This window comes from Chiloscyllium punctatum, chromosome 39 (genome assembly GCF_047496795.1).
Source record: "Chiloscyllium punctatum isolate Juve2018m chromosome 39, sChiPun1.3, whole genome shotgun sequence".
Lineage (NCBI taxonomy): Eukaryota > Metazoa > Chordata > Chondrichthyes > Orectolobiformes > Hemiscylliidae > Chiloscyllium > Chiloscyllium punctatum.
The window spans coordinates 22875354-22894429 of NC_092777.1; the positions used below are offsets into that span (position 1 = coordinate 22875354).

At 40.8% G+C, this 19076-nt stretch overlaps 1 protein-coding gene across 2 annotated transcripts in view; it reads left to right on the plus strand.

Moving 5' to 3' along the window:
* Nucleotides 1-19076, plus strand: part of dnah9 (dynein, axonemal, heavy chain 9) — a 507475-nt gene that overhangs the window by 45747 nt on the left and 442652 nt on the right. For both annotated transcript variants that reach the window (XM_072558306.1, XM_072558307.1), the window contains exons 5-11: nucleotides 97-308; nucleotides 4074-4307; nucleotides 7422-7589; nucleotides 9445-9561; nucleotides 12956-13106; nucleotides 17550-17664; nucleotides 18646-18714. In XM_072558306.1, coding sequence (XP_072414407.1) covers nucleotides 97-308; nucleotides 4074-4307; nucleotides 7422-7589; nucleotides 9445-9561; nucleotides 12956-13106; nucleotides 17550-17664; nucleotides 18646-18714 — 1066 coding nt within the window. The remainder of the gene's footprint in view (nucleotides 1-96; nucleotides 309-4073; nucleotides 4308-7421; nucleotides 7590-9444; nucleotides 9562-12955; nucleotides 13107-17549; nucleotides 17665-18645; nucleotides 18715-19076) is intronic.

Here is a 19076-nt window from a genome sequence, read left to right on the forward strand (position 1 = left end):
ACCCAACCTAAGCAACAGTTGTATATGGCTAAACCATTCTGTGTAATAAAGAGATGGTTTTATTTTGTCTAATATTGTTTTCCAATCTGCTGCCAGCTCTGACTGAGGCGAGGGATATTAATCTACACTTGAAGCCACTCCAGCGCCATTTCGAGGATATTGAGAGTGTGGAGTTCAATGAGGTGAAGCCCCTGATTAGCTGCCTCATGCACTTGATATGTCTAATCTGGGCTAGATCTAAATACTACAACACTCCAGCACGTATCATTGTCCTCCTACAGGAGAGCTGCAACCTCCTCATTCAACAGGTACAATGGCTGAAACTGCTACGTGAAGTACAATAGGAAAGTTTACAGTGGGACACCCTTCTGTTTTCAGTGACCACAGGCAATGTCCTCTTTTATCTATATGGGTTTCAGGTTAGCATTTGCTGGGGAATGCACTTGCAAGTTCCTGTCCACACCACCCTACCTTGAGATTGTACTCCTATACCTGCACTGTCACCAGGTCAGGTCCTGAAGTCTTCCCTAACAGCATTATGGGTTTAACTACAGCAGTTCAAGAAGGCAGTTCACAGCCCCTTCTCAAGGGCAATGAGAGACTAGCAATAAATTCTGGCCCAGCCAGCAACACCCACATCCCATGACAAACAAAAACAAAATGCAAATCTTTCATTTGCAAACTGTGGCTCAATCTCGACAACAGAGCATCTGGTCATTATAATCATTTGAGAATTTACTTTGTGTAAACTGGTTGCTTAAAGTAAACCCCCTGCATTACAACATTCACTGCACTTCAGGAAGTGCATTAAGAAGTTCTGAGGTCGTGAAAGATGCTGATATCAATATGAGTCTCTTGTTCTGTTAAACAGTCGAAAAGCTAAATTTAGACTTGTAAATCTTTGCGTGTAATTTGATCCTTAATAATGTTGCCATGTTGTCAGTTTGTTCCAGGTCCCTTTCAATCAGAAACAGGGAAAGTTATAAGGGAAAGTTAAACAGGGAAACAAAGAGATGACAGGTGAATTACATGTATATTTGGGTTCTGTCTTCATAAAAGAGAACACGGATAGTGCCCCAAAAATGTTGGAGAACACAAGATCTACTGAGAGGAAGAAATTTAAAAGAAATAAGTATTAGCACGGAAGTGGTGTTGGGAAAACCGATAGGATTTAAGGTCTAGCAAATCCTCAGGCCCTGATAATCTACAGCTCAGAGTACATGAAGAAGTAGCTGTAGAAATAATAAATGCATTGGTAGTCAACTTCCAAGATTTCACAGACTTTGGAACAATTCCTGTGGGTAGCTGCTGTTAGGGACCAGGCCAGACCCCCTCAAAATATTTTAAGAAGATAGCCTAGACCCTAACCTTTTCTTATTTTAAAGGCAGATGTGAATTGGATATTCCAGGTGAGATGCAGCTGGTCAAACCACTCGGCTTTAAGTAAAACAAAGTTTATTTAAATACTACAGTTGAAACACAAACAAAAGAAAACAGAATTTAGAATAACTTAACGATTGGAAACTTAACTGACCCAACACAGCAACTTAACTAAGGAGCTGTTCCAATTTCCACAACATCCCATAAACACAACCCTTGGCAAGAGATAAATTCAAATACAGGCAGAAGAGATGTCAGTGAGACAAGTCAGTCAAGAATCATCTGCTGAAGCTTGAGATATTTTTCTTTCCACTGTAGCAGCTTCTGTTACAGCTAAACCAGCAGCTTCTGTTACAGCTAAACCAACAACTTTTCACTGTTGCAACAAAACTAAACTAGGAAAAACCTGAACTGGGAGAACTGGCCACTTCCCTGCCTTTGGAGGTTGACCACCAATGCGTCTATTATTTCTACGGCCACTTCCTTATATACTCTGGGCTGTAGATTATCAGGGCCGGAGGATTTGCTAGACCTTAAATCCCATCCATTTTCCCAACACCATTTCCCCGCTAATGCTTATGGGATGTTGTGAGGATTGCAGATGCTGGAAAGTCAGAGTCGTAAAGTGTGGCTGGAAAGTCACAGCAGGTCAGGCAGCATCTGCAGAGCGTGAAAGTCAGTGTTTCAGGCATAACTCTTCATCAGAAATGTGGAATCAGGAACATTCTTAATGAAGGGCTTATGCCTGAAACCTCGACTCTCCTGCTCCTCAGATGCTGTCTGACCTGCTATGCTTTTCCAATGCCACACTTTTTGACTCCCTTGCTACTGTTAAATGATGGTCTTTCCAGACATTTTGGCACCTCTGCCTTTATAACAGCTCTTAGAAAAGCCCAAGGACAAAGTAACCTTGTTTAAGTGGCGGCATCATCACACTATCCTAACTCCACTAGTTTAAAAAGGCTGTAGAGAGACAACAGGAAATTATAGTCTGGTTAGGCTGACATCAGTAGAAGGGGGGAAAAGCCACAGTCCACTATAAAAGATTTAATAGCAGGCCACTTGGAAAACAGTGACAGGTTTGGATAGAGTCAACATGGATTTACAAAAGGGAAATCATAGTTGATAAATCTATTGGAATTTTTTGATGATGTATCTCATAGAGTTGATTAGGTGGAACCAGTGTATGTGATTTACTTGGGCTTTTAAAGACATTTGATAAGATCCCAAATAAGAGACTAGCAAGTAAAATCCAAGAACATGGGATTGAGAGGTAATGTATTAAAATGGACTGAGAATTATTGGGTAGGCAGGAAACAAAGAATAAGAAGGAAAAGATCATTTTCTGAGTGATGGCCAGTAACTAGTAGAGTACTACCGAGGTCAGTGGTTTGACTGCAGCTATTCACAATATATATTGATTTAGATGAAGGAACGAAATGTAAAATCTCCAAGTTTGCAGATGACACAAAGCTGTGAGGAGGATGCAGAGATGCTTCAGTGCGATTTGGATAGGCTGGGTGTGTGGGCAAAGGCACAGCAGATGAACTATACTGTGAGGTTATCAACTTTGGTAGCAAAAGCAGCAAGGCATATTATTATCTGAATGGTGATAGCTAGGGAAGGGGAGAGGTGCAGTGAGGCCTGGGTGCCAGTCACTGCAAGGAAGCATGCAGGTGCAGCAAGCAATGAAGAAGGCAAATGGTATGTTGGCCTTCATAGTGAGAGGATTTGAATGCAGGAGCAGGGATGTCTTGCTGCAATTGTACAGGGTTTTTGTGAGATCACACCTGGAGTATTGTGTGCAGTTTTGGTCTCCTTATCTGATGAAAGAAGTTCTAGCTTTTGAGGGAGTGTAACAAACGCTTGCCAGATTCATTCCTGGGATGGCAGTATTATGTATGAAGAGAGACTGCAATGGTTAGGACTATATTCACAGGAGTTTAGAAGAATGAAAACTTTAAATTTCCAACAAGACTAGATGGGGTAAATCCAGAAAGTATGTTTCTAATGACTGGCGAACCCAGAATCAGAGATCACACTCTAAGGGTATGGGATGGGCCATTTTTGAGTGAGATGAGGAATCAGTTCATTACCCAGAGAGTAGTAAGGCTGTGGAGATTCTTTGCCACAGAAAGCAGTTGAGGCCAAAACATTAAATGTTTTCAAGAAGGAGTTAAATGTACGTCTTACACTGAATGTCTTCAAGAAGGAAGTAGATATAGTTCTTGGGGGCCAGAGATTTTAAAGGGTATGGGGAGACAATGGAGAACATGATACTGAATTAGATGATCAGCCATGATCATGTTGAATTAGGAGCAGGCACGAAGGGCCGAATGGCCTACTCCAGTTCCTATTTTCTATGTTTCGTGTCAGGCTGGTATTCATACTTGTCGAGCTCTGTTCAATGTTCTGCCAGTACCCTTGCTGTAAAATGGTACCATCTAAAAGTTGTGCTCCATTCTGACTTTTCACCCTCTCTTTGACATTAGATGATAGCCAGTCTGCAGGGAATACTGCTGAGCTTGGTAACTGAGCCACTGGTCTTCATAAATCATGTGAGGTACAACATCCCCAGGGGCCCTGACCATTCAAAAATGCATCAAAACCACTTAGAATTCAATAAGTGACTGCATTATTCTTGAGAGCTCTCTCTCTTTGTCATTGACTGTGTGTCATTTTTCATGTTGCAGTCTCGCACTTATCTCAATCCAGAAGACATTTTGAAAGGTGAAGTGGAGGAAAGCTTGAGCAAAGTACAGGAGGCTGTCGAGATCCTGTGTCTGTTCAAGCAAATGTATGAGGAAAAGCGAGGAAATCTGCAGATGTACTACAAGGAAGATGAAAACGTGAAAGAGTGGGACTTTAACTCTCTCCTGATCTTCACCCGAATGAATTCCTTCCTTGAAAGACTTCAGCAGATTGAGGTAGGGATTAGAACTGTTGACCATGATGTGCCTTAGAATCCAGTATGAGAATAATTCTTGCAAATATGTCCTTTGTCTCAGAAGTCATAGTTATCAATGTGGAGATAATGTCCAACTACATATGAAATTTCTGATTATCTGTTATACAGCTTGTGATTTAAATGATCTATTCTGCATAGATTGTGGATCTAAATCTGACTCTGAAACATAATGCAGCCAACAGACTCCTGAAATTACGAACACTTCCTTTCCTTTCCTTCACCAATTTTAGTTTTATTATCACCATTGACAATAAGTGTGTGCGTGCTGAGTGAAGATACATGGCCTTGATTATCATTGAATCAGAACAACTTCGGAGCCTTAAAAAATGGAGGGAGTAGTCCCATTTCTGGGATTTCCAACCTTATCCCTGAGCATCTTCAATATTCTGGAATTCCTGTTGAGGGTGTGGGCTTGTTTGTATTGCTAGTCCGTACCCTGCCGTCACAACCTGGGCAGCACTACTGCAGTAGCAGGCATGGCCACTGCCTTGCAGTTTTTCATAGTCACTTCAGGTTTTGAAGGATTCTTAAAGTTGTTGTGAACTATCGTTGACGTGATGAATCCTTTTGAAAAGTAAGGTCCTCCAGAACCTTCTCCCTCCTTCAGCACCCAAGCCACCCTATGAAAGCCTGGGCTGTCAGGGACGATTACACAGAGGACGTAGCTGCAAGTGTAGACATCCATTAGTCTGCTAAAACCCCTGAGCCCCATAGAAAACATTGATTGAGCTTTGGCTTCATGATTTCTTATGCCAATTTCACAACATTTAGTTGCGCAACTTTTAAATACTGTCTTTTTTTCTTATTGATATTTTAAAGTGCTAGATGATTGACACTTCAAGTCATAGAGATGTATATAACTGAAACAGACCATTTGGTCCAACTTGTCCATGCTGACGAGATACCCTAAATTAATCTAGTCCCATTTGCCAGCATTTGGTCCATATCCTGCTAAATCCTTTCTATTCATATTCAGATGAAATTTAAATGTTGTAATTGTGCCAGCCTCCATCACTTCCTCTGGCAGCTCATTCCATACATGCACCACTCTCTGCCTGAAACAGTTCTATTGGATTGGAGTAGATTAGATTGGATTAGATTCCCTACAGTGTGGAAAGTGGCCCTTCGGCCCAACAAGTCTGAACCGACCCTCCAAAGAGTAACTCACCCTTGACTAATACACCTAACACGATGGGCAATTTAGCATGGTCAATTCATCTGACCTGTCATCTTTGGACTGTGGGAGGAAACCGGAGCACCCGGAGGAAACCCACACAGACACAGAGAGAATGTGCAAACTCCACACAGACAGTCACCCGAGGCTGGAATCGAACCTGGGACCCTGGTGCTGTGAGGCAGCAGTACTAACCACTGAGCCACCATGCCACCCAAAAGCAATTACCCACCCTGACATGGCACTGCAAACATCACACACTTGCCAACCTCAGCACTACACTTGGAGAGTAAGAGGATTTTTTTTCAAGTTATTGCAAAGTAATGAATGACTTGTTGATTTGAAGATTTTGCACTTTGTATTGTCACTATGAGATTCATCTGTTTTATACAGAATATGGTGAATGGCATGGAATTGCCATAGCCTGGCATGGGGGCATTAGGGGCCATGGTTCTAGGTGGAAGGCATGAAGTGGCTTCTGTAGGGGATGAGGACTGTGTGGGTGGTGAGGGGATGTGGATGGTGAATGATGGAGGTGTTAATTTATTCATTATATCCTTTTTCATTATATTGTTATGAGAATTTAATAAAAACGATATTTTCTGCTTTTAATATTCTAGATGCAGAGAAAATTCGAAGTACTTAGCCATGCTTGAAGCCTAGTCATTTTTATTGATGTCCTCTAATTCAATACTTACAGTCCCAGTTCTCAGTTTTTCTTTTTAATAATTTAACCATGCTATTTTCTAGTAGTTTCCTTTTCTCCAAATGTAATAAGCTTTCAAGATCCGAAGAGGAGTCCTATCAGACTCTATGTTAACCTGTTTTCTCTCTTCAGGCATAATCCCTGGCCTGCTGCATTTTTCTAGCACTTTCTGTTCTTATTTCGGAGTTTCAGCATTTCAGTATTTTGCTTTGACTGAAATAGATTCTGAGTTGAGCATCTATCTTTATTACAAATTAGGAGCAAGTGTCAGTTATTTAGCTCTTTGAGCCTTCTCATACATTGTATATGAGTTTAAATCTTCTAAACGTTCTCATTACTATTCTCAAAATAAGGGGAATGTGATGGAGCAAAACACTTTCACATTATTCTGACCGAGTGGTCAGTATCAAGATAGAAAGTGAGTATTGTGTCAAGGGCTCAGCCTTTCAATTGGCAAGGAATTTCATTCCAAACCTCTGAATGAATTGGAGAGCTGCCACCATTTATTTGGAATTAATGTAGAAGATATCCCCTTGCAATTTCACTGCTTTGCTACATAGTCATCTTTTGCTAGACATTGCTGTGCATCTCAAATAGCCTGCCCAGTCTAATTGGTATCAACACCTTCAAATGGGATCAGCAGTTAATCTGCGGTCTCTTGTCTTGATCTATTGAGTTCAGCAGGAACTCCATGGTGGTTAGTACATGTTTGAAGTTTCTGAACTTTAAATGTGTGAGTCTTTCTTCAGTTTAGAGGAGATCTTCAAATAAGGGGTCCATTTTTCTCTGCTGCTGAACTGGTTTAGATTACTCATTACTGTACGAGTCTCGATGCCATCGTTGAATGTGCACACATCTTGCCTTTCACTCTGTCATGTGCTTCACCTTGGATCATCGGTCATTCACCCAGGCTTCTTAAGAACAAAAGAGGAACACATTTCAAATCAGACTTGAGAATCTTTTGAAGGATGGACTTAAAATTATAAAGCAACTGTTGCAAAATAATATGATCAGAATTAAACTGAGTTTCTGCATTAGAAAGGTTCCGTTATACAAAAGGGAAATGTGTTAACCACATTGTTAGAAGGACAAATAAATTTCTCTTCAATCTTTTTGCACTGATGGCATTTACAGAAGCCATATGATAAACCAATTGTAATGTTTCTGTTTTTAATCTTGCTTTTTGTTATTAGGACTTCTTGGTGACAGCGCAAGATATATTTAAACTGGAAAAGCTTGAATTCGGAGGGATTCGTGGCAAGATTCTGAGCCAGCAGGTGGCAAGAATTTATGAGGAATTCCAGGAGATGTATAAAACTTTTACAGACCATACTTATGACTCTTTGCATCCTGCTAACCAGGTAGATGGGTACTTACTGTACATTCACGTTTTGAAGGACTTTTTTTTGTATTAGTTCTTGGCTGTATATAAACATGAGAAAGGGAATGCATTAGATATGATGGATCCTGAAAATCCATGCATCTTAACCCACATGTACATTTAATATGCTACACTTCTGATGTGCTAGTCACATATGAGATGCAATACTTCATAGTGTCGTCATTTTCAAAAAACAAACAGAAAACAAGTAAATTTGTAGTGAATTTTGTAACGTTGATGTCTGATTTTATTCTAAGGCCAAGAGCTAGGTGCACAAATGTCCCCTGCCATTCTATAGTGCTTTCTCAACAATTTAGCCCTCGATATTAACCTCAGATTGATTGCTTAGACAATTTTTTCCACAAGGATTGGCTGAACACCAGTTTTGAACGGATAGGCCATTGAGCAGTTTCAGTGGGGGTGTGCTGGCATGGGCAGGATGTGGCATGGTTACTGATTTGGAGTTGGACAATCACAGTAATGATGCTGAGGTGTGGTTGGAGGTTCATCCTGGGGTCAGATATAGGACCAATGTTCTGAGCTACCTAATTCAGCCTCTGGTTTGCACTAGAGATGGATACAGTCATTGGTGAGGGGACAGAATTTGTCACGCAACCGAGGGCAGTGACTTTGGTCATGTTGGTGTTGAGTTAGGCAAGGTTTCTACTTAGTCTGTGTTGAATAATGTAAGTGGTTCAGTGCCACTGATCTATTCTAGCAATTGATCCTTGCAAAGCTAATCCATTCATATGAAGTAGAAAACAGCAACAATTAAGTTTCATTACATTGAAGACTTTTTAATAGCATACACACGCAATGTAAATGTTCTCAAAAATTGTCCCGCACAGTGCACAAAACTAAGAAATGGGTTGTCTGCAAAATGCATGTATGTGTGTCAATGCATTTTAAGTAAATTTGATTTATTTAAATATAAATCAGTGTTGCAAGTATTCCAACATGGGATAAACTACAATCTTAAGTATTCTATTCCAGTCCAGGATGGAATAATGATTTGCATCCCTTTCAACTGTTCCACAGGTTACAATAATGATTGAATTTAAAAGAGGTGATATTACTCTACATCAGCATTAGAAACAAATTGGATAGGTTTCATATGTAACAATTAAAGAAATGAGTTTATTACAAACATAACTTACCTGAGCAAAGATAGAAGGATGTTTAAAATATAATATGTTTAAACTGTACAAGTATATAACATCTATTTATCAACACGCACACACCCCCCCCCCAGGGGACAAAGTATGACATTGACCAATATTATCCGAAAAGACCTTTGGCCAAGTCATAGTTAAATTCACAGAAAATCCAATTCCTTGTTCATTCTCAGACTGGGTCATCTGGCCTCTCCGTCTCTCTCAAAGTGCTGCAGACTTGGCAACTCCAGTAAAGTTGCCTGTTCCATGTGAATCCAACACGGTTAATGCAATAGCTAATATATTTTGCTTTATCAAGCACTTTTTTCAAAAGTTTCAAGAAATACCTATTGACTTTCCAGTCAATTATATTATAAATATATATTTTGGATAGCACTTCTTCACAACAATGCAAAGGTATATTATGCTTTAGCTTTGATAGCAGCTCATGGCATAAATATCAAAGAGGAAGTCTTGCCACAGACTTATTTTTGATTTCAACCAAGAATTTTTTCTAACCTCTGGTTTATTTCTGTTGACCGCGGTTTGTTTTTAGTTAGTATTTTTGGGGTATAGTCTGGCGGCACCTTATCAACTTCTACTCAAGAAGAATTAGTGAAAATATTTGCACAGAGAGTGAATATACTTTGTTTATAAATGATTTGTTTTCTCGGTTACTAGGAATTTGCAAAAGATTTTTCGGTATGGAAGCAGAAAGTTGAGGACTTTGACCGCCGACTGGCGACTATTTTCGGTCAGGCTTTCGATGATGCGCCTGCTTTGGAGCATGCGTTCAAGGTCTGTTTTAGTAATGATGGTGAAGAAGCTGATGGGACATACTTGGGTATACTTTCACCTTTCAGAAAGCTTTGGAAGTCAGGCAGAGTGTTGTTTTGCCAAGACAAATTTAAGCCGCTTTGATAATATAAGGAGACGGTGGGGTTAATGGTGGAATAGGAACCCTGACACCCCGACTAATACTTTAGGGGCATGATTTGACATTTCAGTATTGTAACTAGTGGGATTTAAACTGATTAGACTCATAGAGTCCTCCAGCACGGAGACAGGCCCATGGTCCAAACTGATCCATGCTGACCAAAACGTCCATCAATGCTAACCTCATCTCCCTACAATTGGCCCATAACCTTCGAAGAGTTGAAAAATGTAGTGCTGGAAAAACACAACAGGCCAGGCAGCATCCAAGGAGCAGGAGAATTGACGTTTCGGGCATAAGCCCTTCTTCAGGAATCATCTCCTGCTCCTCGGATGCTGCCTGGCCTGCTGTGTTTTTCCAGCACAACATTTTTCAACTCTGGTACTCCAGCATCTGCAGTCCTCACTCTCTCCCCATAACCTTCTAACCCTTTCTTATTTGAGTATTTGTCCAACAGCCTTTTAAATGCTGTTAATTTATCCACCTCAACCATGTCTGTTGGCAGCTCATTCCATATGCATACCACCCTCTGTGTAAAAAAAAAAGTTGTCCCTCAGGTTCCGATATATTCTTTCCCCTCTAACCTTAAACTGATGTCCACTAGTCCTTGATTCCCCAACCCTGGTAAAAAGGCTGAGTGCCTTCACCCTATCCATGCCTCTCATGATCTTATACACTTCCAAAAGATCCTCCCTCGGTCTCCTACGCTCTATAGAAAAATGTCCTAGCTTGTCCAACCTCTCCTTATAACTCAGACCCTTGAAAATTTCTTTTGTACTCTTTCTAGTTTAATAACATCCTTGCTATAGTAAGGTGACCAAAACTGAACACAATACTCCAAGTGTGCCCTCACCAATGTCCTGTACAACTGCAACATAACTTCCCTACATCTACACTTATTGCTCTGACCGATGAAGGCCAGAATGCCAACAGCCTTCTTCACTGCCCTGTCTACCTTATAAGTTCAACTGATATCATATAAATCTGAAATATAAAGCTAATCCCAGTAATGGTGTCTATGAAACTATTGCTGATTGTCCAAAAAACCCACTTCATTCACTCATGCCCTTTAAGGAAGGAAATCTGCAGTCCTTACTTGGTCTGGTCTACACTACATGTGACTTCCTACCTCCAGCAGTGTGTTTGTTTTTAACCGTCCTCCAAAGTGGCCGAAAAAGCCAATCAATTCGAGGCTATGAGAAGTGGTCAACAACTGCCTACATCCCATAAAAGAATTTAAAACATACTACTTGGCTGCACAACCCACAAAGATTTGATTTTTCTTTTGAGAACCAGTTGAATGAAGGGTGAGCCTGACATTAAAGGCTCTTTTTGAAGACCTAACTGCATTCTGAGTCTGATTGTGTTCAGCTATCTAATGCCTGGAACTGTGCACCTTATTTTCCTGGTTATGATATCCAAATGATAGACATAGTTTGCTAGTCTCCATGATTGGCATATAGGCCTGCCCACTGGCAACAAATTCGTGCTTGTCTGAGGCAAGTGAAGTACTCAACATTGCTGGTTTGTTTCACGATGAGCCTTCTGAAAAGCATGTCTCTCTTGAATAATTTCCACTGAGCTCAGCTGTGATTCAGAATCCTAGAATCCCTATAGTATGGGAGCAGGCCATTCGGCCCATAGAGTCCACACCAACCCTCCAAAGAGCATCCCACACACCCCCATCCCCATAATCCTGCATTTCCCATGGCTAATCTGCTTAACATCCCTGGACACTATGGGGCAATGCAGCATGGCCAATCTACCTTACCTCTGGATTGTGGGAGGAAACCGGAACACCTGGAGGAAACACACAGATGTGGGGAGAATGTTCAAGTTCTATGTAGAGAGTCGCTCAAGGGTTGAATTGTACTTGGTCCCAGGCGCTGTGTGGCAGCAGTGCTAACCACTGACCCACCATTCCACCAGATGGCAACAAGTTTTCAAAGTCTCTTTTCAATGTGAATGCCTAATGTTTTCACTCAAGTTTACCCGATTACCTCTCAAATATAACCAAAATTGTTAAACCCACTTTGTATATTTGTGAAGTATTAGTTTGCACTTGACTGTGCTTTGAACAAAAGTGCAGAGTGAACTTGAGGCCCTCGATGTTTAATATGGTGTGTAATCAGAACTCTCTAGAATTCACTGACATGTGTTCTATGGAAACAAGATTATGTTGATTAAACCTGCTTGAAAGAATTTACAGTGAAGCAGGTATAATTGCTGCATAACTCTCTGGAGATACTGTTCTTCAATCTTACCTGGCTTTCAGACATTTCAGTACATTTTCTGTTTCTTTAAGCTTATCTTCTACAGCGGACTAGATTGGGTTGGGATATCTGGTCGGCATGGACGGGTTGGACTGAAGGGTCTGTTTCCATGCTGTACATCGCTATGACTCTATCCTGCCTTTGCAGCAATCTGGAGGTTTTTTTTTTCTGAAGTCCTTTTCACAGCTGTGGACATTGCTGGCAAAGCCAGCATTTTGTAGACCATCTCTAAATGCCCCATCAGAAGGTGGTTGTGGAGCTGCCTCCTTAAACTGTTGTTTCCCATATAATGTAGGTTCATGTAGTAATGTTAGGAAGCTCAATTTGACAGCTAAGGAGTAGCCGAGTCAAGATGGTGTGTGGCTTGGAGGGGAACCTGCAGATGGTTGTGTTCCTGTACATCTGCTGCTCTTGTCCTTCTAGATGTTAGAGGCTGTGGGTTTGCAAGGTACTATTGAAGGAGCCTTGGTGAGCTGCCGCAATGCATCTCATAAACAATGCACGCTGCTGCTACTGTACATTGGTAGTGGAAGGAGTGAATTTTGAAGGTGTTAGTTCCAGTGCAAATCAAGTGGACTGCTTTGTCCACAGTGTCCTCGAGCTTTGTGAGTGTTGTTGAAACTGCATTCATCCAGGCAAGTGACGAGTGTCCCATCACAGTCCTGACTGCCACTGTTATGGACAGGCTTTGGGGAGTCAGCAATTAAGTTACTCTCTGCAGACTTCCCCACCTCTGACCTGTGCATGTAATTGTAGTATTTATATGTGGCTGCTCCAGTTTACTTTCTGGTCAATGATCAAATCCAAGCTGTTGCAAATGGGGTTCAGCTTGGCCACACTGATGAGAAGTCACAGTCTTTATCCAAGCAGAATACCTGCTCAGTGCTGCATTCGTACAGCAGTTTAAACATTTGAGTCATTTTATTGTCCTGTTACTGTATTAAACATTTGCCTGGTGTTTGAAATGATTCATTTCTCTCTTTAGCTATTGGATATGTTTGGAAGCCTCCTCGAGAGGCCTCTAATAGCAGCCGACGCATCTGACAAGTACCCTCGCCTTATTGTCATGTACACAAAAGAACTGGACGATGTCAAGCACATTTATAACAGGCAGATGGAAAAAGCAGCGGACTTTGGTACGGATTCATTTTAATGAACTGTTGCTGGTGGAAAGAGGCAGGTGCATGACATTGCCGTGAAAGGAAAGCATTTTTTGATGGGGTTACAACTTAAAAGGCATATTTCTCTTGCTCTCCTCTCTAGTTCTCTTCTCCCGTTGACACACATTTACATTTAGTTTAAGATCTCTCCTCCCCCATGCTGGATCTCGGTCTATGCTGTGTATACATTCCTATCTGGGCTGGTTCTGTCACCTGCTCTAAGCCTCTTCCTCTGCATATGTTCATCAAGATACTTTGCAGCGAAGTGATAAATGCCCTATGTGACTTTTTTTTTTAAAGAAAAAAACTTCTTTCCTAGTCTGGTAAAACATTTCAGCAAAATGTCACCCATGGAAAATACAGCAAATGTTCAAGTTTAACTTGGGGTTTTTCAGTTTTATTTGTCCATCCTTGGTATGTGGAAAGGGCAGTGATTTGTCAAATCCCTTGGCGTGTTCTGTGCTGCCATATTGAAATACTGCACTCTACACAGTGAAGGCACAGGGTGATCAATGAGGGACTGCGGCAATGCGACCCCAGTAGCAATGAAGAAATGGTGATGTCGGCCTGGATTCCAACCATAAAGGCTGGTGTAACGCGTGTAAGGAAATGCTCAACCCGCCTGCCTTGTGGGAAAGTGACTGCCAAGGTGGGATTTTCATCCAGGCTGGGGGAATGGCGGGGTAAGCAAAAGCCCTCCCACATTCCATCTCCCAGAAAGAGTTCAGTGGCAGTCACATGAATGCTGGATGTTATGGCGAACTGTTTTGAAGGGCCTAACTCAGGGCTCTGGGATGTTTTTCCACCTGTTAATAAACAAAAAACCTAATAAATCAGAAACCAGCACTTATCACCCCCAACCTCTTTACAATCTCCATGCCTACTGCATGCTGACCCTAGTGTGATTCCTGGTATTATCATCAGACTAGTAACTCAGAACACCAAACTAAAGTTCTGGGAACATGGATTTGAACTCCATCATGGCAGATGGTTAAATCTGAATTTAACCCAAAAACTCTGCAATCTAGTGGTGACCATGTAACCACTGTCAGTTCTTCTAGAATCCCTCCCATCCAGTTTGCGTGGTTCAGTGGTTAGCACTGCTGCCTCACAGCACCAGGGACCCAGATTTGATTCCAGCCTTAGTTGACTGTCTGTGTGGAGTTTGCACATTCTCCCCACATCTGTGTGGGTTTCCTCTGGGTGTTCTGGTTTCCTCCCACAATCCAAAGATGTGCAGGTTAGGTGAACTGGCAATGCTAAATTGTTCATAGGGATGTGTCGGTTAGGTGTATTATTCAGGGGTAAATGAAGGATAATAGGGTAGGGGAATGGGTCTGCGTGGGTAACTCTTCAGAGGGTCGGTGTGGACTTGGTGGGTTGGAGGGCCTGTTTCCACACTGTGGGGAGTCTATCTAATGTCCTTTTGGGATGGAAATCTGCTGTCTTTACCTGGTGTGGCCTACATGGGATTTCAGACCCACCCAACATGGTTGCCTGTTAACTGCCCTCTCCTCAATTACAGGTGAGCAATAAATGTTGGCCTATCAGCGACACCCTCATCCCTGGAAAGATTATATAAGAAATGTTGCAGGAGGAAGCATTGGTCAGTACATGGGGTCTGGATGAGACTTCTGAACTTAACTTCCAATTGGTTTCCTCCGATTGCTTTTAAGGAAAAAATACCTCATCTAGATTATGCATCATGATCTCTGAGCTGTAAACCATGAATCTTTTCAAAGCTGGCCAGACTATCTGAAAGTGGCTGAGGACTAGCAGAATACTCACTGCACAGTAAGAGTCAGCGAGCTTGGGAGCGTGAGCTATGATTTTGACGAGCTTATCCCACTTTGACTAAAATGCGGCTGTCAGGGTTGGGGGACAGGAATCTCTGAATTGTGTCCCATTTGTCATTTTTAAAGGTTGATCCAGCCTGTATTTCCAAGTCATAGTGTGTGATCTGGCAGTGGTAGTGTTCCCATGCATCTGCTGCCACTGTCCATCCAGGTGGTGGAGATTGTGCGTTTCAAAGATACTGTTGAAGAAGCCTTGTGAAGAGAGGAATGTGCATGAGTATAAATATTGTTCACCGTGGCTTGGACAATGAATGCTATGTTCTTGTCTCACTGCATTTCCCCACATCATGTTGGAGTAAATCTGAAGGAAGTTCCTCTGTAAAGTATCTCTGTGTTGTGCAGTGAGCAGTATGAGAACATTAATGTTGGGTGTGAGTAGGTCTTTAATTTGTTTTGTCCATCGAAGCACTGAGGAACACTTACAAATTTAAATATAACTTAATATTGGATTGATGTTTGTGTAAATATAGCATTGCTCTTGAAGTCAAATAAAGTACGTTAGCTGCTCTTTTTTTTGTGAATTCAGGAAGGAACATGTTCCTTTATTCGTTTTAACGTTTTGTGATGAAAATGAATGTGTTCATTTGAAGTGTTATCTGTCACTAACAGCAAAGAAATGCTAAGAATATTTAGTTGGCCTCTTGAAAAGCATAAATGGTTTTAAGAATTTTTGATGTGTGATAAAAGTCCAAGATACAAAGACTGATGATGAAAATCATTTTGGTCACACATCTCAACTTTCCCAGGATCCTACACTTCCTCATCATGGCATTTAACTATCTCTTGGATGACTTTAGAATTTTGACCCCCTTTCGGTTCCTAAGCTTTGGCAAATTATGATATTTTTTGATTTAACTTGCATCATTTTACCTTGAGAGACAAGTCTGCAATCTGCAGGGAACAATTTAGTGTATGCAAATAACACGCACTAGCTTTTGGGAAAATGTGTCTTTAGGGAGTTGGGCAGTAGTGAATTGTTAGCGGCATTCTCTTAGGGTGCATAATATGAGAAAATTCAATCAATACACATCCATCCCTTCTCAACTACCCTACACAGGAGAAAAAAAATGGGAAAAACCTCTTATACTAATATTTGTTTTTAATAAGATTGAGCAGTTCGTTGAGCAGAACTGACCACATTATGGCACCCTCAATTAAGATCATTTCAAATCTGATGAGTCATTCTAAAATGTAGTCGCTCAACACACAGTGCAAGAGATCTCATTCTGCTCCCAGCAAACCTGCTTTATGCTTTTGTCTATGTAGTAACTTGCAACTGAATAATGCCACTGAATTCTTCTATAATTAAATCTGCAGTTTGATCTTAGTTTTAAAAATAGTTAAATTAAGCATGTGTCCATTTTAATCTTGAAGAACCATGAAGAAGAAAAAACAGACCCAGCATTTACCTGCAGTGGCTTTTTTGTATTTTGCTCAGATGCTTCAAACTGTTAGAATGTGTTGTTAACTATTTTTAGATTTCTCACTCCTTTTTGTAACTTTGAAGGAAGGAAGAGGCTAGTGGAATTCCACTGTGTAATGTCTAGCAGTCTTTTCTAACCTTTTTTTTGGTAACCTCTCTCTATCTGAGAGAATTTTCTGCCACTAGTCCTGCGCTGTCTTTGTTTTATCTTGGGGTTCATTGAGTGATGGTGTTAGAGAGCACACCGTTATGGAGCATTGATGGACGAGACACTGATCTTGGATAACAAGATGGTTTGCTGCACGATAGCAATAAGTATAATTGCATTTGTCAGGCATAGCTACTAGGTTTTTAGGGAACTGGCATAGATAGATCTGGCTCCTCCATAAGCTAGAGTAAAGCTTCCTGTCTCAATCCACAGATGGTGTGACTTCTATAAAATGAGTATTAACCTCTTCAGAACTATTACCTATACAACAGCTTCCGGTTACATTTATCAGCAATTTTGATTGTAATCAATTGAGTTAAGTGTAGACTGGTTGAAATTTCTGTCTGGTTTGAGCTTGTTTTTGTCATTGTATTGTGGTAAGATAAAATTCATACAAATCAGGATGCTGTAACTGGTCACATGACACTGCATGCAGAAGAGAGAAGACCCTAGTCTAGAATGAGTATGTGAAGAGAGAGGTTTTGGATGCTACACTAAGAAAGCAGAATTTGATAACTTACATTGTACGGGTGTAAGTAAAGCAGTGTCACAGTACAGAAGGAGTTTTGCTTAGAGATAAGATACATCGAGTCACTCACAGACACTCACAGCCCACAAATACTCCAGACCAGAATCTCATCATTATTCAGGGAGCATTGACTGAAAGCAAACGATAAACTAAGAATGGTATTGCCTTTTCACTTCAAACACAACCTATATTTTGATTCTATGTAAAGCCTCTTGGCTGTGAATGATGCATGTAGAAACACTTTATCTCAAGAGAATATTCCCACAACACACGATTGATGAACATTGCCATGTTGAGGGAATTATTTTCCTCCTTTCTTAAGTACTATTAAGCTGCATCTTCCTAAAAAAAAAATATCTGATTATTGCCTTTGCTGATCGGGACCGTGTTGTGTGTTTTGTAGGATTCCCGCCTGTCAACAAGAACATGCCAGCTGTAGGGGGTGGATTGCGCTGGGCACTGGAATTAAGAGAACGGATTCAGGTGCCATTTAATTGCTTCAAGAGTATCTCACACCCGTACGTATTCAGCCTTGTACAATGAGTGTCATTCTGAGGAAATGCTGCGCGAGTTATTTTTTTTTCTGGATCTGACCAAATGTCATTTTCCCTTTTTAAAGAATAACCGGCCCAGGACGATGTTTAGCTTCAAAACAAAGTGCTGGAAACAAAGAAGGGTCACTGGACTCAAAGCATTGACTCTGCTTCCTCTCCACAGAGTGCCAGGCCTGCTGAGTTAATTTCTGTTTTTATTTCAGAGCTTCAGCATCTGCAGTTCTTTGTTTCATTTCAGTTTTTCTTTGGCTTGGACAGGCATTGGGGACTGAAATAGCTCAGGGAATGTGCCTCCTGAGAGTTACAATACTGTCCCAGCTCTGCAACCTTGTCAGAGCTTCACAGAAGGATGATGGGTAACATCTTGCAGTAGTGAATAAAAGAATTTTTTTTGAACAAGAAAAAGGGCACTGCGAATGAAAGCAACTATAGATCATTTTGAGAGGCATTACAGGCTGTGTAACTACTTTGTGCTTTAACATTATGCAGTTAAACGATGTTCAGGGTATCTTACTGTGCACAAAATGGCTGCAATATTTGCCTTTATAATGAGCCATTGCATTTCAAAGCATTATTCTTTGGATGTAAAGTACTTTGAGAAGTTTTTGAACAACGGAATGCTTCATAATGTATAAAAACCATTTCCCCTCATCTCTGTCCTGGTGACAAACTAAATCAGAATAAGGTTGGTTGAGTTTACCCTCTTATTGATGATACTATGAAAAATGGACTTGCACAAGATACCTGCATTTAATCGACTTTAGCCCCTGGTTTGTAAATATCAAATACAGAAACAGCGGATTGAATGGCAATGGTTAGCATCCTCCTACATCTCTTCAAACCTTTTAAAATTTTTCTTGTATTTGTCATTATTGAATCTGGGCATGCAAGGTGAAATTTAGCTACACTTGTAAATATTGTAAACATGTAAATGAATTCCTGCAGGTGCATGGACTGTTCTGAAGGCAAACAAATGATTCGGAAATATGAAGAAATGATGGAACTCCTGGATATGTAAGTCATCGTCTTTGTTTAGTATCAGGTAGCTCTCCAAAAATATTCCTCTGTGCATTGAAGCAATTTTATAACATGTAAGCTGTGAAGATTTATTGAACTGGAAGAATTGCTTATGGTTATGTTCTAGTTGGATGACTTGGATAGTTGATCCATCTCTATGCAATTATGTCTTATGACCAGAGTTTGTGAGACTGATAATTATGCAGGAGTTTATCAGAACGACAAAATTTTTTGTCAATTGTACTTGCAACAAAAGTTCTTTTCTGAGTTGTCTCTATTTTATTGTGTGATACTTTCTGTTGGAAGTGTTCTTGTAACGTAATTGGTAGTGTCCCTGCCTATGTCGCTGAAACTCAAGA